Raw genomic sequence first — 27,128 nt, 5'->3', positions numbered from 1 at the left:
CTTTGATTTGAATGTTTATCAACCGATTTTATAAAGGTCACTATAATGTCTACAAAAGGTTGAAGGATGCTTAAACAGAACGACAAATGGGCGCGGGCCTACAAAACGAACATTCTGTAAGTTTACCGTTAAAGTACCTCAAGGCAACAGCTGATGATAAGTGAAACCAGTGTTGGAAAAATCTTTAAGTACGTGCTAATTTACAGTACTCACAAAAGTATGCTGTAAAGTTTTAGTTGGTGCGAAGAGCTTGCAAAGAAACGGATAAAAAATAATTGAGATTTATAAATTTAAAAAAGTTAAGGGCAAGCAAGGCAAAACGAAACGACGGAAAGAAAAAAGTAGTGAAAAATCTGGTTTTTATGCACACCACACACACCAGCAAAGCAAAGCTTACGGAGGGAAAAAAAATCAAAGTGTCCTCGGTTCATACATATGTGTGTGCGTGTTATTGTGTGTGTGTGGGTGCGTGAGTGTGTGCATGTGTGTGTGTGTGTATGTAATAGGGCTATTGAATCCTGCCCACAACCGATTTGACATGCAACCGTTGAGCCCGACATCGAACCTTTGAGCCCAACATCTGCCTTGGCGCCACAATAATAAACAATTAAAACAAAAAATGAGTAATAATGTACAAAATGCATACAATAGCGACAGCACCATTATACGCCTACAATGCGTTCACCCACGCTTTAAATAAACAAAAGCAAGAAAATCAGCTAAGCAAACGAAAAACCAAAAATCACCATTAAAAGTAAGCACCGCTGGCTTTTTAATTGCAATTCTACATGTACATACATAAATACATACGAAATATAAATACAATATTAATAAGGTTCTTATGTTTTATTGTTTTTACAATAAGGACAATACCTACAATAAGGACAATACCTAAAATGCTTTCACTTTAAGCTCAAGCTTATTATAGATTTTCCACCTCTAGCACCGATAATAACGGCTGTTAAGTTAACAGAAAATGAGCAGACTCAAAACTTGACTCCGTAGACTTATAACAGGTTTTTCATTTGTTAAATTTTAAAAAATCGACTTTTAAAATGTTGATACAGTTAAGAATATCCAAACTTAAACAATACCTTGTTCTCTAGTTTAGTAACTTGCATAAAATGTGTTTTTGTATTGGGTTATACTTATATAGTATATAGTAAAAGCTCGTACGTTTTTTTTCAGTATTGTTTTTGTTTTCAAGCCGAGAGGTCGCGTTTTTGTTTTTCTGTTGCAAACGGGCGAGGACGTGGAAAATAAAAGACTGTAATATAAATAAACGCAGCAACGGGAATTCAAATTACTTGATTTATATTTAGCTAAAGTTTAAACTAAAGTGAAGGTTTCTACACATTTACCCGGCAAACCAGGTGTGTGTGTGTGTGTGTGTGTATGTGCAAAGAAAAAAAGAGACCAACACGTGAATTTATTTTATTGCAAAATCTCAAGTGAATTTTAAGCTGAGGTCAATAAATATGGAGTAAAAACTGATGGATCAAATAGAAATAGTTGTTTTTGCCATGAAAGGGAACAAAATAATGTAGTTAAATGCATTTTATAAAATTTTGTAAGCTTACGTGATTTACTCTCTCTCTCTCTCTCTGTGGTATGCTTTCTCTCTCTCTCTCTCGCGCTGTCTTTCTCTCTTATCCAATGTGTGGGTGTGTGTGAGTTTCCGTGTTGTGTTCCCTCTGTCTGTGTGTGTGTGTGTGTATGAGACCTACAAATTTCATTCAAGGAAAACAAAAAGAGCAGAAAACGTGGAAAACTAAATTATAAGCTCGACATTTCATACCATTTTCAGGTTTATTTCCCCAGTTATTTTTTTCTCTCGCTTCCTTTTTTTCGTTTTTTCTACTTCTTCTTTTTGTATATTTAAGCGATTTCGCGTGTGTTTTTTGGGTAGCTGACAGCATTGTCGTCAGCATGAGGTGTGGGGAGGGGGTGGTGTTCTGTGGGAGTAATGTTTCGGGTGGCTTTGCATTTTTGTTATGTCAATAATTAACACTAGTTATTGTGGCTATTTTATGCGTCGAAATAAAGTAAATTATAAATTTAATGAGATTTGCACTTATTCCGCTTATTTTTTGTTTGCGCTTTAATCATTTGGAATAAAATTGATTTTTCGCCACAAAAATAAGAAGGATATTTGTCTTGTTTTTTTTCTTGGAGTTTGTAATTTCGTTTTGCTTCAGAGCTTTGCCTTGTTCTCCAGGTGTTTTTTGGTTTTTGTTGTTTTTTTGTAGTTTCGTCCAATTGCCAGAATTCTTGTGTTTGCCGTTACTCCACCTCCCTTTCTCTTTTTGCTCTCGATCCCTCTCTTTTCTCTCTCTTTGACTCTGATTCCCCAATTTCTCTTTGGTTTTCTCGTTGAATTACATTAAATATTTAAAGCATATGCAAATTTAAAAAAAGGAGAAAAAACAACGGTACTTTGCGGCCTTTAACACCGCGACCAGTCACTCTCGCATTGTTGTTTTTGTTGGCCTGCTGGCTGCCCATATGACGACACACCCACACCTTCCTGCAAGCTGTCAAAACTAGTTAGTGATGGGTTGTTTGAAATCAAAAGATTTTCAAACATAACCGTTTTTTTGCCTACTTGGATTTTTTTTTATGCAATTTGAAATTTTAATTTAACAAGAAGTACTATTTTGAAATTTTATCGAGGTATTATAAAGTTTTTTAGTTTTTAACAGTTAAGCAGAGTTAACAGCTTTAATATTTTATTGTTTTAGTAATATTTTATATAATATAGACAATTTATTGCAGTTGTTTAAAGTTTGTTTTAGTTAACAACAATCTGCATTGTTTAAAATAAAGAATTTGTGAAAAAGGGATTAATGATTTGGTTTCCCAAACCTCATTAACCTCTAAAATTTGTAATTTACCTCGTGTCATACAAATATGTTCATACATAATAAATAAAAATTTTTTTTATTATTTGTGTGTTATATATTGAAAATAATTCAAATTGAATATCAACTGATTTCATATAAATAAAAAACCAATGCCAATATTTTCAATTTTTTATCAATGTATATAAATAACTCCTCACGCTTTCATCTCTAGCTAGCCTACTTACCTCTTGCATGCTTGCTATCTCACTTTTACCTCCCGCTCCTCCGTTACAACCAACCAATCCACCCACCCTCACACCACCCAACTTTAGTCACCGCCTTAGGAGAAATTTTTGGCGTGCAAATCGTTTTGTGTGGCCCTTTTCTTTCCGTTTTTTCCGTGTTGTCGTGTATGTAAGAATATTTTTTTTGTGTGTAGTTTTCACCCACACCAACACACACACACACATAGGAAAGATGCATAGGCAGAAACAGCAATCAGCGCGATATTCTTTCTCACTTGCTCTCGCTCTGATTCTCCGTGTTCGTTCTAACAATTCAAATGCATTTCGATTGCTTCGTTTTCTTTAGCTCTTCACTTCATCAACCACCCAACACCTCCCACTTACCAATATTTTCGTGAGTGCTCCATCAACTTAAGATGGGTTAAAATACAATTGTCGCTTGACTTCAAGTCTACATCCATATAAGTATGTGTAAAGAGAGAGAGAGAGATACTTACTTTTAAGGGTCACCTCTATATATGTACATATGTATATGTATATTCCATTTAATTGTTGATAAGGCCATAATCGTCAATTGTTTTGCTCTTTGACGTAGTTGAAAACTTGTTGATTAAATCTGTGGGCTGAGAAGTGACTCAAAAGTAATGATAACATTTCCATTTTGGAATCAGCTATTGCCCTAAATGGTCATTAGTTCTATGGATGATTTAATTGACTTTTTGCCCCGAGAATCTCATAAACAAATTGTTAGTTTTATAAGCCACATTGAGGTTGGTCAGATCAGATGTTTAAATTGGAAGTCGCTATTAGACGAGACAAATTGCAAAAGCAAATCCTTGAGTAGATAAATGTATCCTTTTAAAGTAAAATATCATATTTTTTTTAATGTGTTTAAGGACCCTAGGAAACATTTTAGTTAGCCAAATCTTAATTTTATATGATTTGTTTTGTATATTTAAAAAAAATATATATCAATAATTTTGAAAAAAACCAATATTCCTGTTTAAACGATCTTCAAGTTTCGAAATTTGTTTTCTACAACTAAATTAAACTAATTTTCTTCAATCCTTTTTCTTTTCAGGTTAAACTAGTGGAAATATAATAAGCAGAAAGCAGAAATAAATAAAAAAGAAAGGCAATTAAAACAAGCCCCAAAAAGAAAGCAAAAGTATACAAAAAGTGAATAAAGTGTTGAAAAAGAAAGAAAGAAGAAGAAAATAATAGTGTTTGATCAAGTGAATTAGTGCTTCAGTGAGAGAGAGAGATAGAAAGAGAGAGGTAGAGAGAAAGAGTGAGTGTTGAGTTAGTCACAACGTCGTCGTCTACAAAACCAACGACATCCACTGCTGCTGCTGCTGCTGCCGCCGGTGTAGGGGGAGGAGTCGGAGTAGGAGTAGTTGGAACATCAACATCCATAGCAGGATCAACAACTGCAGCTAATACACGCAGCGGCGGACGCAGCGGTCAGCGACGTCGCAGTAGCAGCAGTAACCCAAACGCCGGCACAACGAAAGCGACCAGCGGCAGCGGTGGAGCTGGCAGTGCCGGCGGTGGAGGAGGCGGTGGCGTCAAACAAAGCGTCAGTCGCAATAGCAATATTAGGAGTAGCAGCTCCAACAGTACCATGGCCTCGGCCAATCATCGCGGCGGAGGCGGTGGTGGTGGCGGTGGAGCACGTGGCGGTGCCAGTGCTGCTGCCGGCCATGATGGCAATCCCTCGGCCATTATGGGATTACAGATCGGTTCGGCGTGGTTTCAACGCAAAATTAATCTAAGACCGCAACATCGCGGTGTTCATTTAGTTACCGAGGAGATACTGAGACAAATGCCAGAATTGGCGCATTTCTCTGTGGGATTATGTCACATGCAAAGTAAGTACATCCAATATGTAATTAGACCTACATGAGGAATTTTACAATGCTCCTATGATATACATATATTATATGTATATATGTAATACTTTGTAATAACGTTTTCTATACTTGCAATTATTTCGAAGTTTTTCACCAAAGTCAAAATATGAAGTTGTCAAAAGAATATTCATTTGTTATTGGGTTCAATGGCTATACATATATTCCGCCTTTAAGCAAAAAATTTCCATTCCATTCTAAATGGCAGATCAAAACTTACACCAAGATGGCCAAAAGTGCTATACATATGTATACATATATAGAATTTTTTTTTTTATTATAAATTTAAAATATAAGGAATATTCTACGATTAGGATTGTCGTAAACCATTCTAAGACATTCGGAACATAATGAATCTGATATTACGTTCAGATTTTGTGAAATCAGGGAATCTAGGGTTATACAGTATGTACCCAAAAGTGTGCTATAGAGAGTCAATGTTTCATAGAGATTTTAGAATGTCCCATATGAAAATAATAACCCATGCTGCAAATACTACTTATAATTCATTTTTTAGATGCTGGAGACTTAAATAGTTATTTAAAATGTCTTGCTTTTAACTGGGCTTGAAGTCAATCTTCCAAAAAAAGGTTATTGCAAAGGCAACAGGCATCAGACTTTGCAATAATTGCAATAGCCATACCATGTCTTGAACGCCAAAACTGGTTGGGAATTGCACCTAAATGAAGCGAAAAAAGGTTGTCAAAGCCTACAATACCGATGTCTACCTTTTTGTTCATACTCCTAAGCGCTATGAAAAATTAACAGCTTTGCCCTTCAAAACCTACTTAGGAACTTCTTGACCCATTATTTCATACACGGAAAAGGGGTTTTTTTAACACATTTATTTTAAAAACGGCCGTTGGTGGGTGATACAAAACTAGCGTAGGTCCTAATTTTGAAAATTCTAAGTTCCTCGAATATTTTTTTTCTTTTCTGTTATAATTTTTTTCTCGTTACCATGCTTAATTCGCTAAAAATTGAGGAAATACATGTTTACTTCAAAATCAATTTCAATTTTCGATAACGTCGTACCGTCTTTTTAACCAAAATTACGTGAAAAGTCATCTGAAAGGTGAATTAAAGGAGAGCCTATGTCAAGAGTTTCAACAGTATACCTTTATCATAATGTGAATAAGATTGTAATTAGTAAAAAAAAACATGCGTCCGAACACAATCTCCGTAATTCAGGATTTGCCCATATCTCAGAAGGAGAAAAGGATTTTTTGTCAACCAAAAATGTCGATTCTGCGTATTGGATGAATCTTGGACTAAAGTTGTCCTCGCTGTCCTAGCTTCACTCATTTTGAACAGAAATTTTCTCTCCGACTAAGACGCTTTGCATTTAGTTCAAAGTTTAGATGAACAAAATGAAATGCAGTAAAAAAGGAATAAATACTTGCATATTGTAGTGGAATTCTCGTTATTGAGAGAAGGACAGAGGCAGAGAACGAAGGAAGTAGGAGACGATGGGAAAGCGGCGGGCAGTTCATTTGTATTAGTAAGTAACTGGGTTAAACTACACAGATAAACTCACTGACTGACTTACTTAGCTCCATTTTTTTTTGGGTTCCACTCTTATTTCGTCCGTTGGGTCCCAAAAGGAAAAGAGAAATATATGTATATATATATATATACATTGACATCTTGTCTAAATTGGCGAAAATCGTTCTTGAAAGACCAAAGAGATGTGGTGGATGACGACGATAGCGATGACCCGAATGTCTGAGTGTGTGTGTGAACTACAGGATACTAGTTCAAGTTGTCAATTGCAGTTCGTTTCACCTTTTCTTTCTTAATTCGTTTATTTATTTCTGGTTTTTTTTTTTTTGGCGCCCAATGTGTATATTGAAGTTCACTTTTTAACTACAGCTAAAGTGAAAAATCAAATTCCTTCAAATATACACCAAATCAATTACATTGACAAAAAAGAAGAAAACCATAAAGAAAAGTTGAAAATGGGGGGAAGGGTGAAAAATAAACATGAACAATTCATGTACGAATTCGTTCGCTTTGGCATATGGCCAAAAACTACAAATTGAAACTGGCTAACAAAATATTTACAGCAAACACTTAAATTCATGAATAAAATAGCTAAGCTTAAATTAGTTTTCAAAAAAGGAACAAAAACCATTTCCAACCTAGCGACTTGTTATGTCATGTTTTTGTGTGTTGTAATGTGCAAAATAACATTTAGAAATCATTATAAATAATTCGGACTGGACAAATTTTAGACAGGTAAAATGACAGTTTTACAAATTTGCTAAATTGATTTGGTCGAAAGAGACACACACACACACACACATTTAACGCAAAAAACGAGGACAAACACCGAGGAGGATTACCTTGGTGAGCGTTTTGAAGGTGGTGAAGGGACTTTGGAGGAGAATGCTCTGCAATTAGTTGGCTCCTCTTGTCTATAACTAAGTATGTCTCCTGCTGCCTACTTCTAAATAAATATGTTAATGCCTTCTCTTTGCCCCTACCCCCCTCGCCCCTTAACGTTTTGCCGCAGACATAATTGTGCGTATGAATTTCTTCAGTTTTTTTTTCTGCACTCTAACACAACGACGCTTAACTGGCGCATCCGCCTGGAATACTTAACTGACACTTTGCCTCCACATTCTGTGTGGTTTTTACCACCCAATGCACCAAAGAACATTTAGGAGTGGTGGGCATAACGGGAGGGGCGGGATAGAAGAGACCTACTAGGTAGAAAGGACGACTTTAATATGATTTAGCCGTTGGCTTTGTGGTTGGGCGCCTATGTTTGTCTATGAGTAGCATAGCGCTCAGGGCGCTAATAAACGGTTTCCCTGCACTCAAAAAAAATTTAGTTTTGAAAATTTTGTATTCACAGAATGAAAACAAGAACATTTTCGAATCAAAACTAGTATGGCTGCATAAAAACGAGGCATTTTCAAACTGAAATTAATTTGGCTGCATTTTCTAAACAAATTTTTTTGAAACATGTCAAAATAGTGTGTCTGCAACTTTTTTTTAGGTAAATAAAAAAAGTGTGGCTGCACATTTATAAATAATAAATGCGAAAATAAACATACATTTCTTTATTAGATTAGATTAGAGTTCAGATAGAGAATTTCGCCAGCCAAATTCCTTTTTTAAATGGATTATTAATTTTGCTACATGTCAAAAAAGTGTGACTGCAATTTTTTTTAGCTAAATCAAAAAAAATGTGGCCTCATATATGTAGTAATTAAATGCCAAAATACAATAAAAATTCTGTTAATACCTATGTAGGTTAAGTTAGACTTAAGATATGAGATTTTTGCCAGCCAATTTTTTTTTTAAAATGGAAATGTATTTTTTTTTTTTGTCAGTGTTGGAACATTAAGTAGCAGGTGGCAACATACTGTTGGCCGTCTGTTTAGTTATGGCAAAAGCCAGAAATAGAGAGAGAGAGAGAGAGGTACATAGATAGATAGAAGGAAGTCGTATAAACAGAGAAAGAGAGAGAGAGGGAGAATGGAGGAACTAAAATGAGGGGCTAAAGCATTTAGGCACTACAAAAGTTGGCTAATGTTTTTAAAGAGGCCTTTTTATTATACAAAGTCAAACACACACTGGCATAAGGAACGCACACATCCTGCTCTGCTATGCCCTTCCATCATCATTTCAACTCATCTTATCCCATTCCATCCGCATACCGCATTACCCCCACCTCCCCGTTAGCAGACACAACTCGACTCATTCATGTAGTGTAGGTAGTATATTTACTTATTCATGCTCACGTGAGGAAACCAAAAAACAAAAAATGTCTTGTTGATATGTATGTAGGTACATATCTTTTTACAGGAATATACATACATATATACATATGTATATATGTGCTTAATTTCATAATATCTGGGTAACTAGTTCAAGTTTGTTTCGCGTGCATTTAAATTCAGTATATTGATTTATTGGGGTTAGCATAGGAGCAAACAATTTTTAATGAAGAAACCTGTGGTAATGGGTGCACACATTTCGTTTCGTTTCGTTTTGTTGTCACGACAAACTCGGCAAGGAGTTTTCCCTCCCCCCAAATGAACAAAAGAAATAAAATGACAAGGAAACGGCTTCATATCCATCCATCCAATTCGCAATTTTACTTATGTTTATGTTGTCCTTAGATGACTCCAATCTCTATTTAATTTACATTACATTTCCCTTTTGATTTATTATCTAGGAGCTTTAGATACGGAAAGAGGGATTATAAATTTAGTGGGAGTCTCATTTATATGATGTAAGTAAGTGTGTTAACTTTTAAAAAAAAAATAAACATAATTTATTGTTTCCTTGATAACTAAAACAGAAATCACCAAAACAAATGGTACAAATAGAATGAAAGGTTAATATGTTTTACCCTGTAACGTACCCTGTAATGTCTTCCCAACAAAGTGAAAATATCCACAAAAGCATAATAGGATTCGGAAAATCTCCATTTAAAAACTATATGAAACAATTATACTGGAGTGTCTCCTGAACGTGAAACCAACCTAAAAGCAAGTGAGGGGTGTGACAGAAATGTCGTTTGACCTTTTACATTTCGATAATATTGCAGTTGTTGCGACATTTTGATATAAATATATGAATAAAACACTGTTATATTGGTATATTGAAGTAGCCAAAATGTATGTAACAGGCAGAAAGTATTTATATTCTTGATCAGGATCAACAGCCGAGTCGACCTTGCAATGTTTGTCCGTCCGTCCGTATGAACACTTAGATCTTGGAGACTATAAGAGTTTGTTTCAAATTTTTGCCGTGTAACTGGCGTGATGCTGGAGGTTTCTGGATGGCTGGATGACTGAGCTGCACACATAAGAAGACGCTTTAATAATTCTCCATTGAAGCTTGTTCTGGAATTGTTGGAAAATATCAATAAAACAAGATGACACCTTCTTCTTAATTAATACATCCTTTTTGAAAGAGAATGAAAATATTTAAATCCTTGAATGATCTTTAGATAACATGGAATCGAAGATCAAACTTTAATCTCTCACGTTTTCGTATTGGTTCCTATGATTCGTATGATTTTCGTCACCAAAAGCTTAAATTCCTATTCAATATGCATATGTAGAAAGGTATTCAGAAATACAATAAACAAATGTACTGAGTATGAGTAATAATTATTGGCTTAAATCTAAATTGGCTATATTTCAATGCAATTTAAATTGAAATCACAGTCCATACAGTCCATAACATTCTGTGTGAACCATTTTAAATAGAAATAAATAGCTGACATTAAACGGAAACCCTAACAAATAACCGGACTCAAGACGAGCTAAACTTCAATATCACACGACCAAAACAGCCAGCAAATCAACCGCCAACCTCCATAAGCGTCATTCAAATTGCTTGGGAATTGGCGAGGTCCTTTCATACATACTACAAATATATGTACATATGACATACACACATACATACATATATGCAAACAAACATATCTAACTTCTATAGGTCATTTGTTGTTGTATTTGGTGACCAAAGTCCGGAAAGCATTTCACATACATATGAATATTAAATACGAACAGCCAAAAGACTAAGACTATATCATTTTCATATACTCTAGGTGTTGCAAAAGTCCTTACATATCTTTATTTATAAGCGTCTACATATAACAATAAGTTTGATAAATTAAATAGCAATTTATAAATTTAAACCAAAAACTAATGGTTTCTCATTAGTTTCGAAAACTTTTTAGGTTCAAAATATTACGCTGAAGTCGTTCTTCAAAACATTGTTTATTTTTAGCTAATTAATATTTTTAGCTGCGGCGTAAAACAAATTAGGATTAGTCCATAAAAAACTAATTTTTTCAATAAAATACTGAAAAAAGTGTTGGCTCAAAATAATAAGTACATTTAGTTCAAAATTACTCTTCTAATGAAAAGCATTTGATTTAAAATTTGACTTTAATTTTTCTCTTTTCGAGGTAAGTTTTGACTTACTCATTCTGCTCCCTTGCTCACTTCACTGTTCAGTTGCTCACTACAGTGCTCTGTTGAATAATTGCTCACTTTCATTGATCACTTATTCAGTTTCTCAGCGTAATGATTCTGAATCTTAATTTGTTCCGAATGTTGTTGTTGAAATCGAATTTTACATCTGTTCTCGCTTCCGATTCCGAGTCAAATTAAGTCAATGGAATGAAAAGTAATTCCCATATTTATTATAAATGTCGGCTTTTAAATATTATTTTCTGTTGACCTGTGTGCAATATGTTGAGAAAACTACCAATTCTTAGTAGATAATTTCGATTTATCCAAGATTTAACTAAAACTATTCCTAGCTGGCAATCAACAAAAAACGAAAGTAAAATTGCTTATGAAATTTACCTGTTATTTATAACTAAATATTTACACAGGCCTACATTTTTGAGCTCATGAAAAAGTGTTTTAAGTTTAATAGGTCTCTTATAGTAATTTGGTGTCCTGATTACGGCCCAGTACTTAGTTTTCGTCCATTACGTGAGGATTTCGAAAAAAAAACGTTGGAATTATTCCAAATGACCTCATTTGCAGTATTTTTATATAATTATACCACAAAATTAATCCATTAATATATTAGGTATGATTTAAAAGCAATTTACAAAATATCTAAAAGGTTTTTCTTTATTGTAATGTAAAATTTGAACCAAAAAGTATGCTATAGAGATTAAAAATTTTAAAGAATGATTGGAATCTTATGCTTCTATCAAATTGTTTATTAGTAATGTTTGCAAACAAGATCTATTTTCTAATTTTTTAAACAACAGGTCATTCTAAAATCTGTTACAAATATAGAAAAACAATTTTTAACTTTCTATAGCATACTTTTTGGTGTTTCATAAATCTGGATGGGCAAAAACCGAATATAATTCATGATTTTTATTTAGTAAATAATAAAGAGCAATTTAACAAAAAAATAATAACAATTGAAAGAGATCAGGTTCAATTGCTCAGTTTAGTGAGCAACTTCTTTTTGTTCACACACTCAAAACTACTTGATATATGGCATATGAATAGGGTATGATAGAGTGAGGTTTTTCGATTGAATTTTGTGTGTTTCGAATATCCTTTTTTTATTTAACAAGTTACCATTACATGTCGCCTTTTTGCCGCTACTGGTTTCTATTCCTTATGCCCCGGCTCTGCTTCTCACAGTTGTTTTGTTTTTTGTTGTTTTTCTTCGTGCCTTTTGCATTTCCCCATAGAAACAATGCGGGGATATATGTATGTATGTCTATATGGAGATGTATATGTGTAGATTCAGGTCAATAGTAAAAGACAACAACAACGACCACGACAAACAAAAAAAAAAAGCGAACATATGGCAAGGTTGCTTTGGAAATCATTTTTATTAACTTTTTTGTTTCGTTTTGCAGGTGATAGGATATAAGGGGGTAAAGGGTCTACCGAAGAGGGTCTAATTAGGAAGTCCTTTTACCAAAAAAAAAAGGAAAAAAATAATAAAACCAAAGAAAAAAAATCAATAAACATGTCTTGACCTCAATTAGATTTTTGCTTATAGTTCACAAAACAATTGCACACAACGACAAGAAGGATAATGATGATGATGACGATAAGACGGACGACCGAGGGCGAGGATGGTTACAGTGGGTCTCTCTCAGACAACAAACACGCACAGTGAGAATTGAATGATAGACGTTGGGAATAGGTGGGGCGGGGGGAATAAAGGAAGACGGTTTTGGCACCGTGTACACGTGCTTTTGATTTGAAGTAAAAATAAGAAAGCAAAAAAAGTCCATGGATGGGTCTCAAAGAGAGTGCGGTGGAAAGTTTGCCTCAAGCATTCACACGCCATGACGACGATTGCTTCTGCGACTTCACCTAACTTTCCTTACTCTGACTATATGAGTGTATACATACATACATAGATATGTATGTATATTCCCTTCAACCATATGGAAAAAGGGCATATTAAAGTTACCATACCATACATTCGTATGTAACTTTGTAAATTTGCCCTTGATTAGTTACTACAAATGACTGGATCTTTGGGGGGGCAATGAGAGCAATTCATTTTATCGTTAAGTGCGATCGTCAGTGTTGGCAAATGTTTAATTATAAATAGTGTTGTCTTCTAAGTTCTGGACTTTCACCTATAGTAGTCACTGTGCTTCTTTAAGATAATAATGTGGTGTGTCTGATTAAAACAATTATGAAAACTCACACAAATTAAAGACAAGTTTTTATTAAAAGTATAAATTTAAAAATTTTCAAGAAAAATTTTCTGAAAAAAACTTTACCACATATTTCCAACAAAATGAAAATGCTTAAAGAAATCATTAAAAGGGTACTTTAAAGTCTTCAACTTTTGCTTAAACAAATCTTTTGGTTTTCATTTTATTTGCTCATGCCTCACTCAGTGAAATGCAGAAAGAACATAGACAGAGACAGAAAATGAGGGAGAGACAGAGAAAAAATGTACTATTGCTTGACTTTAGCTCCGGATGGGGCGTTGTTGGTGTAATGCAAACTGTCAACATCCAGCAAAAAACCCTTCTACATCTGCTCCATTGCTACCCAAGCCTCCCGTTTTTCACTCCAGATATTAGTAAACGAATATCTGCTCCTTCTGTCAAAAAGAAACATGCAATATTCCGGATTATATTAGCATTTTGCACATTTCCATCATTAAAAAATTGATAATAGAGCATTTTGGCATATAACAAAGTGCTTTGTAATGATCTTTAAAAGGTTTAATTATAATAATTTAATTAATTATAATAAAAATTAATTAATTATATTAAAAAAAAAAAAATTTGGATTTGGTAGCTTTATATGAAAATATCTTTGTTTTATCAAACATTATTTATTTTCTTAATTAGTAACTTGGGTTTTTAATGAAGTTGCAATGAAAAACTACAATTTGAATGCTAGAGGTTACAGCAAAAACATAATATGGACTGAGAATTTCAGTCAATTTTGATAGAACAAATAGTTATTTGTTATAATTATTACATTTTAATGTTCAATTATAATAGATCAAACAGGTGAATTTGTATAATACACATTTGCCATTAAAATGATATTAAGTTAAATTCTCAACGAAATTGATCGACTTTATGCCAAAGATTCATTGAAATGAATTTATTTATTGAATTTATTTAACCTATTTCCTTTAAATGTAAATAACATTTAAATTTAGTTATGGAAATTTAAGAAATTAGTCAGTCGATGTAGAAACTTTCATTTGTTTTTAAATCTAATCTCACACGCGAATATCTAATGAGATTAAAGTCAATATATATACTAAGGTATATAGTTAATCAAGTGAAGAGAAGAATAGCACAGACAATTTTCAATGAACCCAAACGCAATTAGATGGAACCCCTGCGTGTAATCCTAATAGACAATTGAAGGTTGCATGGCCATGGTTATTATTTATACATATACACATGTTATATAATAATGAAACCATTAACCATTGGAAAAGGAATCAAACTTTAAGCTTGTTGTAATATTTACGATTTGAAAAGTAATTAATAACTATTTTTCGACTTTCGAAATGTTTTTGCAAGTGTTTTGGATTAATTAGATGACTACATGCCACATTCATTCAATTAATTGTCATCTAAATAAATTTGTATAGAAAATTTCTCGCTACTTTGCTTTACGTGTGCTAAGCTAAAGCAATTATTATTCATGTTAAATATTTTGGTTGTATTTTTTTCTTTTGACTAATTGGGCAATCTTAATCTTTTGAGAGATATGAGGCATCATATACGCCCACATTTTGTAATGGTCTAATAATCGAGCTAAGATAAATTAATTGACTTTTGTTTTGAATTTTTTTTTATTGCAGTTCTTCACACCTCGGCGAGTTTAGCGTTAAACGAAAGCTGGGATCCAGACGTCAGGTGAGTAGAAATGAGATTAATATTAATAACTACAAAATCTCTAATGCTATATATATATATATATATATATATGTATGAATTATTAGAGACGATATGGAAATGATGTTGAATAAAATAGTTCCCGAAGGTTTGCCCTATCGACATTCATGCGAAGGACCCGATGATATGGTAAATAATTTCAAATACTGTTTTTGTTATAGTTAAATATTTATTGATCTCTCTCTTTGTTGGTTTTTAGCCGGCCCATGTAAAGGCATGCTTCTTGGGCAGCTCACTGACAATCCCCATAACCGATGGCAAACTTTCATTAGGCACCTGGCAGGGTGTTTGGCTATGCGAGCATCGCGATCAGGCGGGATCACGTAAATTGGTTATCACATTAACCGGATGTCCACGCGAATCATTGGCACGGAGTCCCCTGTCACCAGTATCACCGATTGCCAGTACGTCCAGTTAGGGGCGGCCTCGCTCCACCCGTGATAGTCGGTAATCGCGGGGGAGCGACAATAATGTGCACATTTCGTCGAGGAAGTTGATATTACAAAAGAATTTAGCTAGGGCAACGGCACAACAGCGTGCAGCGGCTGTGATAGCAGCCGGCAGTGGCAATCAAGGATTGAGAGCGGCAGCGGTAGCAGCTGGACGGGATGTATGTTATGGCATGGCAGCTGGATTTGCAGCAGCGATACCACCAAATGTTCCTTCAATAAAGATGCTTAAACAACAGCTAAGACCATTGCAATTAAATTTGAATGTGCAAGAGACCTTAAAAGATGGCATTGATATGGATGATGTTGATGATGATGATGACGATGAGGATGATGATAATGATGATGCTGAAGTGCAAATAGACGCCGATGATAATATAATAGAGGTGGATGATAAAAATGATATTATTAATCTACAAACCGTCACATTAGTGCCTCAATTAAGAACTAAGATCACCGCAACAACAACATCAACAACAACAACAACAAAAACAACACCATCGAGTGCATTAGCTAAATTCAATCGACTCATTGATTCAACTAGGGATAAAAATGAACAACGGGATTGGATTCAACATGATCATGAATTAGATGAACTTAACAGTTCCAATTTACATGAACGTCTATCCATGGCATATCCAGAGTTACTATCATTGGGTACACCATCCGATAGTAAATTTATCAACAACCTCTCAAGGGTTAAACAGGATCATAATCGGCAACATCAAAGGGATTATCATCATAATAATTATCATCATTGTGGCTCTAAAGTTGTTGACACTAACTTTGGCACACCATTAACATTTTCAGCACCATTCACCCAACAACAACAACAGCAACAACAACAACAACAACAAGAGCAAGAAGCAACGACACCCGAGATGTTAATAAAAAAGCATAAACTTATCGATCATCATCATTTTTTGCATAAAAATGATGTTGATAATGATGATGATGATGATCAGAATGATGATGATGATGATGTTGAAGATGATGATGATGTTAATCAAATGAAACGAAATGATGTGCATTATTTGTTGAAACAGTTAAATAGTTTTAGTGATATAGAAGAAATAGAAATTGTTGATATGAAGCAAAGTAAACAGCAGCTGCAATTGCAACTCCAAAAACATCAGCAGCAACAGCTGCAGCAGCGCTACCAACAGCACCACCAGCATCAGCAGCAAACTCAACCCCAACCCCTTCAAACATCTAGCTCTTTATCTCCCACACATTCGCATAAGCAGCAGCAGCTACATCGTCGCCAAAGACAGCGACATCAATTTGCCTCTTTGTCGGCATCGGGCGATGGTTCCATTCTAATGACACCACAATTCGATGATTATTTATTTGAATCATCACATTATTTAGAGACTGCTAACACAAAAAATTATTGCACTGCCATGATCGAGAGATCAAGCTCCCATGAGTTTCGACATCTCTCGATAAATAGTCGTGGTAGCAGCTCAAATAGTTTCCATCTAAATGAAATGGAATTGCCCAGTGTTACATGTAAAGCACAACCACCTTCATCATTATCGTTCCAAACGATTCCTCTCCAGGTGGAAACACGTCTAACCACAAGTGGTGTACAGACCGAATTGACTGCCGAATCCTTGAATAAACTAAGCCAAAGTTCAAGCGATTCAAATGGATCAGATCAGCGTGGTTTGCCCTTCTTTAGATGCTGCTATACGCCCATTGATCGTTGGCGTGAAAGACGCCAACAGAAGTCATCAACGTCAACGGCAGCGACGACAAGCCAGAAAAATGATAAAAATGGTTGTCATCCTGTCTGACATTGTGTATGAATGAGAGAATGGGAGCGGGAACGGGAGCGGGAGCATAAGCTAGTTAGGGAAAGTTTTTAGCCAAAAACAAAACTAAGAATTGTTGTTTATAAATCTTTCAAAAGATACAATTTATTTGAGTAACGATTGTCTAAATTCCTTAAACTTGACTACCGACTCGAGTTTAGGGAACAACAAAATACTCCCTGCAATAAAAATTTCAATTTTATTATTTAGATTAGTCAAAAATTTGTTCAATTTTAAAGATTTTAAAATTTTTACTTTAAGTTATTAGAATGCTTTTGTTTAAATTACTTTTAAAAAATTGTCTCTTTTATTAGTTGTAATTTTAATATTGAAATTTAAATACGATTAATTGTTTTTGTATAAGTTATAAAGTTTAAGAAGATAAACAACAATTCTTTGCGCTTAGAGATACAAAATGTGCCTGGTTAAAGAATATTAAAGAAAACAAAAACAAAACAAAAGAAACAGATATTATAACTAACTAAAACTGTTTTCATTTGCGATATCAACAAGAGATTCCATTTCTTATAAACCCCAAAACACACACTTAACACACGCACATACATAACACACACCACAAAAACAAACACACACACACAACTATCTTTAATCATTCCAAAAAAGAAAACGAAAAAAACTCTGACTTCATAATCTTGTACAATTTCTATAATGCTATAAAAAAAAAAAAATAAAAAACGAAAGAAATTATTAGTAAACAATTTTTTATACACAACACATTTTTGCAATACACAGGAAAAAATCATTTGAATATTTGTATAAAACCCAAACAAAAATTAATAATAAACTAAATGAAAATGAAATAATATTATATAGAAAGTTTGTGTGGCAAAAAAACAAAAATAATAATAATAATAATAATTATAAAAATAATGAAAACGAAAAAAACACAGAACAATTTTTGGCAAAACTCTTTGTTAGATATTTCTTGTTAATAATACAATAAAATTAAAAGGCAAAAACGGGAAAACGGAAAAGATTTAAAAATAAACGAATGAAAGAGAGAGCTTGTATAGTAAGTTTTTATTATAATAAAGTAAAGTGAAGCTTTTAGTTTTAAAATTACAATTTTTATGGGTCTATGGAAATTATATTAATTATTTTAAATTTTTTGTTTGTTTGTTTTTCCTTTGAATGCTTTTTTAAGGAATTGTTACAGCACATACACACACACACACACTCACAGTTACACACACAAAGACAAAACATAAAGCAATATTAGTTTATAAATGATTTTTGTCAATTTGGTTAATGGAAACTTGAAAAACCTATATATAAATACCATATATCATTAACATAACAAAATAAAGATATTAAACAAAACCGAAACAAAAATAAATGATTGCCTGGAAACAAATATATGAAACACGCTTTTAGTTTAAATACACAATATGCAAGAAAATAAAAAACAAAAACCCAAATATAACAAAAAATTGGACTATAAATGAATGTACTTACGTAGTTTCAAGTTCTTTAAGACCCAAAAAGAATATAAATAAATGCATACAAAAATGTATAGAGAAATGATCTGGCAACGCTGACTTCAATTAAAGGCTTTTATGCTGAAAGTTAAACAAAATTTCGAATTTTGATTTATTTGTGGACGGAATTTGCTTAATATAGCTTGGTTTATATCTATGTGGTAGTTCTCTTCTTACAGCAAAAGATTTCAAACTACAAAAGAACTTTCTATAACTTTCTAGCAATATTTTTTAGTTTTATATTTTTTACCATTTTTTTTAACTTGTCATAGCATTTATTTATTTAATGAGCTTTATTTTGGTTTTTTAAATATCTGCAAGATTTTTAAATATTATAAGCAAAAATGAAAATTTCTTCATTAACGAAAACGACTTTTAATGTCGGATTTTTAGTAGTTTCAAAATATTTTTCATGATTTTATGTATTTACAACAGTTTTGGAAAAATGCTGAAATATTCTGGCAACGCTGTGAATAATATGCTTCTTCAGATTTCAATCTTCTTAATGAACTTTTAAAACTTTAGAAACTTGCAAATATTTGAAAACTCGCATTATATTCTTTTTGAAATGAGTACAAACAAGCTTTTAATTAGTTAGTGTCAAAAATTTGGCAATTGAAATTAAATTGAATTTAAAAAACATTAAATTTAACTTGTAATGTGCTGTTATGCTATATTTTTTAATTTAAAATGTAATAATTTTTAATTACCTTCATCTAGAAAGATTTAAATTTGATATTTTTTTAGTTTAAAAAACATTTTTAGAACTTTAGAATTTTTTGTGGGTGTTGCCAAATTATATTTTCTCAGCTCAGTTCTTCCAAAACAAAAAAAAGAAAAAGTAATAATAAAAATAAATAAGAAACTAAAGCAAATTAATAAATAATGTCAATAATTAAATTGAAAATCGAATAACTAAACCAAACAAATGCCTTTTACATGCCCACACGTACACTAAAAACTAAACAAAACAAGATGAATAATACTATAAATAAATAAATAAACTAATGTTAATCAGCAAAAACAAAATAAAAGCAACAGCCGAAAGAGAAATTTAAATCTAGTATATCAACATGTTGATGATTATGTTAATCATAAACGAGAACAGACATTAACCATAAATAAGTTGTTAACAAAATAAAAATACAAAATGTGAAGAAATCAAGAAAAGCATTAAATAAATAAATATTGTTGTATGTTTTATTCGAAGCGCACGAAACAAAAAACATTATAATGAAGAACAAAAAAAAGTAGCTAAAACAAACAAACCAAAAACAAAAAAAAACCTAAGAAAAATGGTAAAATAAACAATTTTTGTAAAACTTTTTGATATGTGATGATGATTAATGAAATTACATTAAACAAAAAATCGTTAGCCAGAAAAATTAGTTATTTGTAGAGCTAATAAAACAAAAACCCAAAAGCGCAAAGTAAAAAAAAAAACGACATAAAATAAAATTCAATAAATGCAAGCAGAAGAAAAAAGAAATTTGTTATAATCTAAAAACAAAAACTAAGGAAAAACATTTGGAAAACACTTTTTCCTATAGCAATATATTCCAAGCAAATGAAAAATAAAAACAAAATAAGAAAACAATTTGTAGGTTTGTAGTTAAAAAAATCAAATATAAAATAAATAATAACAAAACCAATTTCATATATAATTATACATACATAAATACAATTAAGTAGCAAAAATTATAAAAAAAACCAAATATATATATTAAATTGTATATAGATCATTTTTACTTAACAAACAAAATCAACAAGAACAACAAATTGAGTTAGTGATTTTTGCATTCCTTTTTATTTTTTGTTAAATATCTTTTGTTTCTACACACACATACGCATACAGCTAAACAAAGAAAAACAAACCATAAGAATTAAAAAAAAAAATAAATAAAGAAGCTTTAATTAATTTAATTACCAACAAAAATAAAACAAAACATTTTTGATATCATTCCCCCAACACATTGTAGATACCTAATAACTGAGTAAAGTGTAAGAATTAAATATGTATATGCGAAGGTAGCTTAATAAGTCTTTAAAACACAAAAAAATTATTGATGGATTTCAAAATGATAATGCCCAAAAGTGTTGAAAATGATCTACTAAACAGATAGACTTGAAAATTAAAAGAAAATTTCTATAAATATTTTATAAACATTTTCTTTAAAAATTGCAATTATTTGTTTTGTTATTAAATTCCTTTTATATCTATGTATTTGAAATCGAACAAGTATATAGTTTTTTGATCGCCATAAAATTTGACTTAAATATGATGTAGTTTTGAATATTTTGTACATACTTTACAAATTCAATCGATTTCAATAGCTTTTTTATATGGAGTCACATCTTATATCAATTACGAAATGATTATTCAAAAAAATGTATCCAGTCCTGTATGAGGTCGAGGCAAGGAACTGTTTCCATATCCTTTTCGATTCTGATCACGTTACATAAGCCGCTGAATGTAAAGATTTATCTTTTCACAAAAATAAATCTAAGATTGTTCTAGAATTTTTAGTCCGTGTTCTAAAAAGTGAAATCAGGTTCTGAAACACTTTGAAAGCTCATAAAATATTGATTTTTATAGACTTATTAAGCTACTCTCGCATCCAAAAAAGGTTTAGCCAGCTAAGATTCAATGTCGCCTAAGAAAAAAAACTTCAACAATAAAACTAAAACACATCCACACATACAATAACACACACACACACAGACAGACAGCAGAAACACACATACATATACACACTCACCACAAGCTTTTATAAAACTATTTGAAAATATACACACATATATATATACGTATATATATATATATATATATGAATAAAAGAAGAAAAAAAATAATAATCCTGCCAAGTAACATTCGAAATACCTGCTTGAAGAAAATGAAGAAAAAACACCCGCTTTTTGCTAAGAAATAAACATTAAAACGAAACAAAAAAAAAAAAAAACAAAACAAAACAAAAATAACGACAAAAACGAAATACTAAATACAATTTTTATACTTTCGATATAAATGATTTTTTATACTCAAAATCGCTTTGATTTGACTTTATATATATACATATATATATAAACCCTAACAAGAAACTGCAACTAAGGAACGAGAGCACAAATTTTGTTGAACAAAAAACCGAAATCAACTACACCAACACACACACACACACACACACACACACATACACCTACACACTTAATACACACAAGCAAACACACATACAGTCAGTTACAACATAAAATCAAATATATATATATAAACTTGTATGTATAAACCAAATCGCACAAATTGTTCTCACCCACAGGAAAGCTTAAAAACCAAAATAATAAAAATAATAAAAAAAAATGAAAAGAAAAAACCAAGAAATTTCTAGCCAAGAAACTGACGAAAAATAACAACAACAACAACAAATATATATATATATATATAAAACATCAAATAAATAAATCAATTTATAAAACAAAAACTGTCCACAAAAAAAATGGAAAAAAATATTAAAAAAAACAATTATTTCTTTGTTTGTTTTTTGTACATATTTTTCTTTTAATGATTCTTTTTTGTCTCTCTCATCTATATATACATATATATATATATATATATGACTAACTTTAGATATCGGCAGAGCAAACACTAAGCATACTTTAAAAACAACAACAAAAATGTCAAACTACAATATGAAATAAATAAAGAATAAAATGATGAAAAAAAAACAAAATATTTAGTGCAATAATTAACAAATTATTCGGAAAGAAACAACAATTTAAATAAATAAGAACGCTTTGTAAAATATATATAAACAATTTAAGGTAACAATGGTAAATGGAAAAGCGTTGAAATTTGATGACAGCTAGACACATACTCACACACACACACACACACACACACACATCGGACACACGAGTTTCGATATCTCATCTTTTATGAAATCAATAAGATACAACAATAAAGTATAAAACAAAATACACAAACATAAATGCAATATGTATATGAAAAACAACAAAATTAATTACAAAGTAAATGAGTTTATTTCCTTAAATTTAAAAAAAGAAAAGAAAAACAACAATTCATTGTATTGCCCTGCCCACACCATCGAAAGCTTTATCCTTGTGATCGGCTGCATTGGCTCGGGCTTCATAATTGCATATAGTTACACCATGATAATGCGCCTCAGAGAATTCGCCACGTAATCCTAGAAGAATACAAAAAAAAAAGACAGATTGAAGACAGCTATAGACTTTGTGTATATATTATTGCAAAATATTAATCTTTATCTTTACGACTCAGCAGATAATTTTTATTTTTGACCAAAAGCGTACTTGCTTAGTGCCAGATTAGTCCAGCACGCGGCCTGTACTAATTAATTACGGTGTTTATCAGTTTTCAGAATTTTTCAAATCAAATTTTTGTCAATTTACTCATTTTGCTATATCTTACCCGCCACTACACTGGTTTATATTCATAAATACTCGCATTAATTTTTCAACGGGTGAGTAATACAATCAAAACACGTTCAGAATAATAGGTTTGCTTAAACATATCTCAAATTAAACTAAGGATTATTAAATATCCTTTCAAATTCAGACGATAAGGACAGTCCTAATAACAAATTGATTATAAGCCATTGTTACAGTGTGAGAAAGAGGTTTAAAATTTCAGATTTCATACTTTAAAATATGTCTTATATATTGTTTCCCTTTTGGCAATTTATTTGTGTTTAGCTTAATGCAATATTTCTTAAAGTTTCATAGATATGTACAACTTTAATTTAATAATTTTATATAAGTTATGTTTCTCATTAGATTATTATGATTCAAAAATTAATTATTTTACCACTGATTAGTTGGATTTCTTTAATTTGAATATCTTTTATTTTAAAACTGTTTCTAGAATTTTTCTATTCTTCTCTAATTGTTACTTTGAATTCCTTCCATTATCTATTCAAGTCTTAAGTTATTTGTTTGTCTTACCAATATAGAATATGCGTGTTTTATCATCACCAAAATTGCTGGGAAAATACAAAGACAAATGATGTACCGACGAGAAGGTCACAACTCTACGAAAATGGGAAAAATTGTTAAATCAAATTAGCAAAGAAACAAATATCTCAAGATGCAATATAAAGATTATAGGTAATTCCTACTTAGGTGAATATTCAATTTGCCCGTTTATGTCCCGGGTTAATTCAAATTCTTGATCTGGTTTTACTTTGGCATCATCAAAAGTCATTTTGGGTCTATTTTTAAAACTTGAGAAGTGAAAAATAAAAATTAGAAAATTAATATGTTTTGGTTTTCATTTCCAAACTTACAGTTTAACTTTATTGGGATGAGTATCATCATTAGCTCCACAAATGATAATGCCCTTGAGTTTGATGTTACCGGTGAATGGAATATTGAAGAGTAACTCCTCATCGGCGTCGCTTTCGACATACTAAAATAAAGTAAATTTTAGTATAAACACTTTGAGCTGATTTGGATTTTACCTTGGTCATATCCAAACGGTTTTCATAAGGCTTAAATACGGTTTTACCCGAATTCTCAATTTCTTCGTTTAGACATTCCATATTATCTTTATCAATTTTGGTATATAGGCTATATTCGATGCCCATTTCCAAGGCATGATCCACATCCGTGGCTTCATGGCCACATCCTTGGCCATGAGAGTGCGAATGTCCGTGTGGCATGATGAGTTTAATTTTTTTTTTTTACTTAAATATGTTTATTGTGTTTTTGTTTGTCACCGGCACAGTGTTGCTTTGCTCGAGACAGTGATGCTTATTTTAGCCTTTTTGCGGCTAAATTAAATATTATGGCGTTATTGAAATTTTGGGAATTAATCAACTTTTTCCAATAAGTAAATAAATTAATGACAATGAACATGTATTATTTTGCTGCAATTATTAAGATTAAAGGTCTCATTATAACTAATTGGTAAATAATAGATTTCGAGCCATTTAGCTTTTTTATGGCACTTAACATATTCTGTTAAGCTTAATCGATAGGCTATATAAAATAATCGAAGTTTGAAAATTTAATATAAGCTTTAAAATTCATTTTCCATTAGTCCAATTTGCTAATAATTTGTCTAATTATATTGCAATCACACATAATTCATGAACGCCTTAGCATTAGACACGCCAAGCTCATTAGGAGGCGTCACCATCGCTGCCCACCCCCCTCTGTGCACAACCAAGTGAAAGTCCTTTCTATACGGCAGGGTGTGGGTGTGTCAGGTAGGTGGGCTAACTAACTAAACCATATGCAAAAATTACTTTGCAGGACCGTACCAAACTGAGAGCACAAGATACCGCACCCTAATTTCTTGAGTTTGTTGTCATTTGGCCATGCTGCTACCAACACAAAATAAACGACTTGCTATACTAGTAAAATATCAAATATTACATTACACATATATTTTCAGCTTACATTTGTTTAGCAAGAAAAGATGACAAACGAAAAGGTAAAATTGGTAATGAAAACTATGCCGAGAGCTTTGGTGCGAATTAAATATATAGGAAAATAATGTTCAATTAAAGTTGGAAAGGTACCATATAGTATTTGTGTTTAAATTGTAGAATTAAAGTGAAAATAAAGTTTCATTGTCAAAAAAACTCAAATATTATGCACAATTTCTTGAAATTTATCAAAGATGCCAAATATTAGAAATGTAAATTCAAACATTTACAAAATTATACTCATAAAACAATTTAGAGAAGATTTGTACATACATAATGTTTAAAGAATTTTAAATACACAACCAAAAACTAATACAAAAGTAAAGATAATAATAAAGCTGGCTAATTGAGTACATAATGGTTCAGACTATATTTCACGTTTAATTCGATCTTTTTCATTTTTATCATATCTTTTAGTATGACGGCTCGATGTCAAGACTTAAAAGAACCGCAAATATTATAAAAATTTTGAAAATAGTTTCAAATTTTCAAAGTTCAAATAAAAAAACCTTTTCAAGAGTATTCAGTCGTCCTTAAGGCGTCTGTTTCTTCTAGTTTTTACATAAATTCTTTTGTTTGTTATTTTACAAGTTGATGCGGTCTGTTACTTCTCTATCCACTCCCCCCCACCATTTATACAGGGTGTGTGGTTTTTCCTTTGCTTAGCTTTAACCATGTTGGTTTCAGTCTAAGTTCGACCATCAAGCAGACAGGACGCTTTTCGTTTGGCTTCAAGGAGTTCCCCTTGGCAAATCATAATGGATGACGATACGGAAGTCTTCAACGTTAATCCTGAAGAAGTTTGGCTGGAACAGATAGCAGTTGGTAGATTTCGTATTTGGCATATTATAGCCTCTGTTCTAGGCATTTGTTTGGGAATAAGTAAGCAATTGACAGGAGATTTTAAAAATCTATAGAATATTTCAAAATCATAGTAAAATTATACGATTTATTACAGTGATTATGGTCTGTTGCTGTATTAGATTTCGTATACCTCGAACTAAACAGGAAATCGAAGCGGATTATCAACGTAAACAGATAACAAAGAAGTTTCGAGAGAAATTACAACAGATTAAAAATTCCGAAATGGATGACATGGATTTGCAGAAAGGTTAGTTAATGAAAAAAAAAATACCACAAAAAAGTGTCCCAACTCATAGATATACATATATATATATATACGGACTATGGCAAGCCAAGCCCTTTTATTTTATCTCCTCCTCCTGTTGCTGTTGCTCCCTTTCTACACACGCATATGTATTATACAAAATGATAAACGATTCCTTTTTGACCACAAAGCACATGGGTGGAGTCACAGAGGGTTGGGATTGTAGCCTTTCTATACTCTTTCATTCACTCACTTTTCTCTTCTATCTACAAATATTGTATATATACATATATATCACACAGCACTTGCTTATATCAAATCGGATGCATATGATAATTCTGATCCCTAAAGGACCAATTTGCGAATCATCAACTACTTTGTATATATCAATTAAATCTACAAAAATATAATTCCAATCTTCATCCAAACACAAAACTGTAAGTAGCACTTCTGTTAAAGTAGTTATAAAATCACCAAATTATATTAGATAAATTGTTATACTATATATACCATTGTGTAACAGTTTTTTAATCTCTGTCATTTTATTGCAGTCTGTGCCCGCATTCAGAGTGATTATATAAATTTGAAATCGAGTGTCGAGAGTCTGAATGAGAAGCAGAATGTTAAATTTAAAATATAAAACAGTTTTTTCCTACAAACTGTTGTACGGCTTCACTTCTATATCTAAGACTAACTGTTATATGAAACTGTTATATACTAAACGATAAATAATGCCTTATAGAAATTGATATTAGATATTAAAAAGTCACTGCATTCATAAGCATACTTAAGAAAAGTATTATAACTGTTATACCAGACATTTTCTAGTCAACCTTATGACAAAATTTTAGTAATTAATTAATTTTGTATAAGACACTTGGGAGAAGTT

The 27,128-nt window shown here is 31.9% G+C and overlaps 5 protein-coding genes across 5 annotated transcripts; 4 read left to right on the top strand and 1 right to left on the bottom strand.

Moving 5' to 3' along the window:
* Positions 1-1,192: 1,192 nt before the first annotated feature.
* On the top strand, positions 1,193-15,592 carry LOC6643594 (UPF0047 protein YjbQ). The gene is made up of 5 exons (XM_023176382.2): positions 1,193-1,373; positions 4,170-4,959; positions 14,812-14,866; positions 14,953-15,034; positions 15,105-15,592. The coding sequence occupies exons 2-5, from the start codon at positions 4,713-4,715 to the stop codon at positions 15,321-15,323; spliced, it is 603 nt and encodes a 200-aa protein (XP_023032150.1). The 5' UTR covers positions 1,193-1,373; positions 4,170-4,712; the 3' UTR covers positions 15,324-15,592.
* LOC111518791 (myb-like protein Q) lies at positions 15,528-16,286 on the top strand (the record flags this gene model as incomplete). Its single annotated transcript, XM_023176512.2, has 1 exon — positions 15,528-16,286. A coding segment is annotated over exon 1 (759 nt), but the record flags the coding sequence as incomplete, so codon positions are not given.
* A 40-nt stretch (positions 16,287-16,326) lies between these two features.
* LOC124460357 (alpha-protein kinase 1-like) lies at positions 16,327-17,395 on the top strand. Its single transcript, XM_047010958.1, has one exon. It carries the CDS (start codon positions 16,365-16,367, stop codon positions 17,151-17,153), a length of 789 nt encoding a protein of 262 aa, XP_046866914.1. The 5' UTR covers positions 16,327-16,364; the 3' UTR covers positions 17,154-17,395.
* A 5,288-nt stretch (positions 17,396-22,683) lies between these two features.
* Positions 22,684-24,442, bottom strand: LOC6643593 (PITH domain-containing protein GA19395). The gene is made up of 5 exons (XM_002066356.4): positions 24,160-24,442; positions 23,986-24,107; positions 23,818-23,922; positions 23,645-23,730; positions 22,684-22,866 (listed from the first exon to the last, which is right to left on the bottom strand). The coding sequence occupies exons 1-5, from the start codon at positions 24,358-24,360 to the stop codon at positions 22,742-22,744; spliced, it is 639 nt and encodes a 212-aa protein (XP_002066392.2). The 5' UTR covers positions 24,361-24,442; the 3' UTR covers positions 22,684-22,741.
* Positions 24,443-25,818: 1,376 nt separating this feature from the next.
* LOC6643592 (transmembrane inner ear expressed protein) lies at positions 25,819-26,968 on the top strand. Its single transcript, XM_047011051.1, has 4 exons — positions 25,819-26,013; positions 26,090-26,242; positions 26,542-26,676; positions 26,791-26,968. The coding sequence occupies exons 1-3, from the start codon at positions 25,890-25,892 to the stop codon at positions 26,586-26,588; spliced, it is 324 nt and encodes a 107-aa protein (XP_046867007.1). The 5' UTR covers positions 25,819-25,889; the 3' UTR covers positions 26,589-26,676; positions 26,791-26,968.
* The last annotated feature ends 160 nt before the right edge of the window (positions 26,969-27,128 follow it).

This window comes from Drosophila willistoni (genome assembly GCF_018902025.1).
Source record: "Drosophila willistoni isolate 14030-0811.24 chromosome 2R unlocalized genomic scaffold, UCI_dwil_1.1 Seg200, whole genome shotgun sequence".
Taxonomy (NCBI): domain Eukaryota; kingdom Metazoa; phylum Arthropoda; class Insecta; order Diptera; family Drosophilidae; genus Drosophila; species Drosophila willistoni.
The sequence above is the reverse complement of the archived record's forward strand: the minus strand, read 5'-3'. Positions and strand labels throughout refer to the sequence as shown.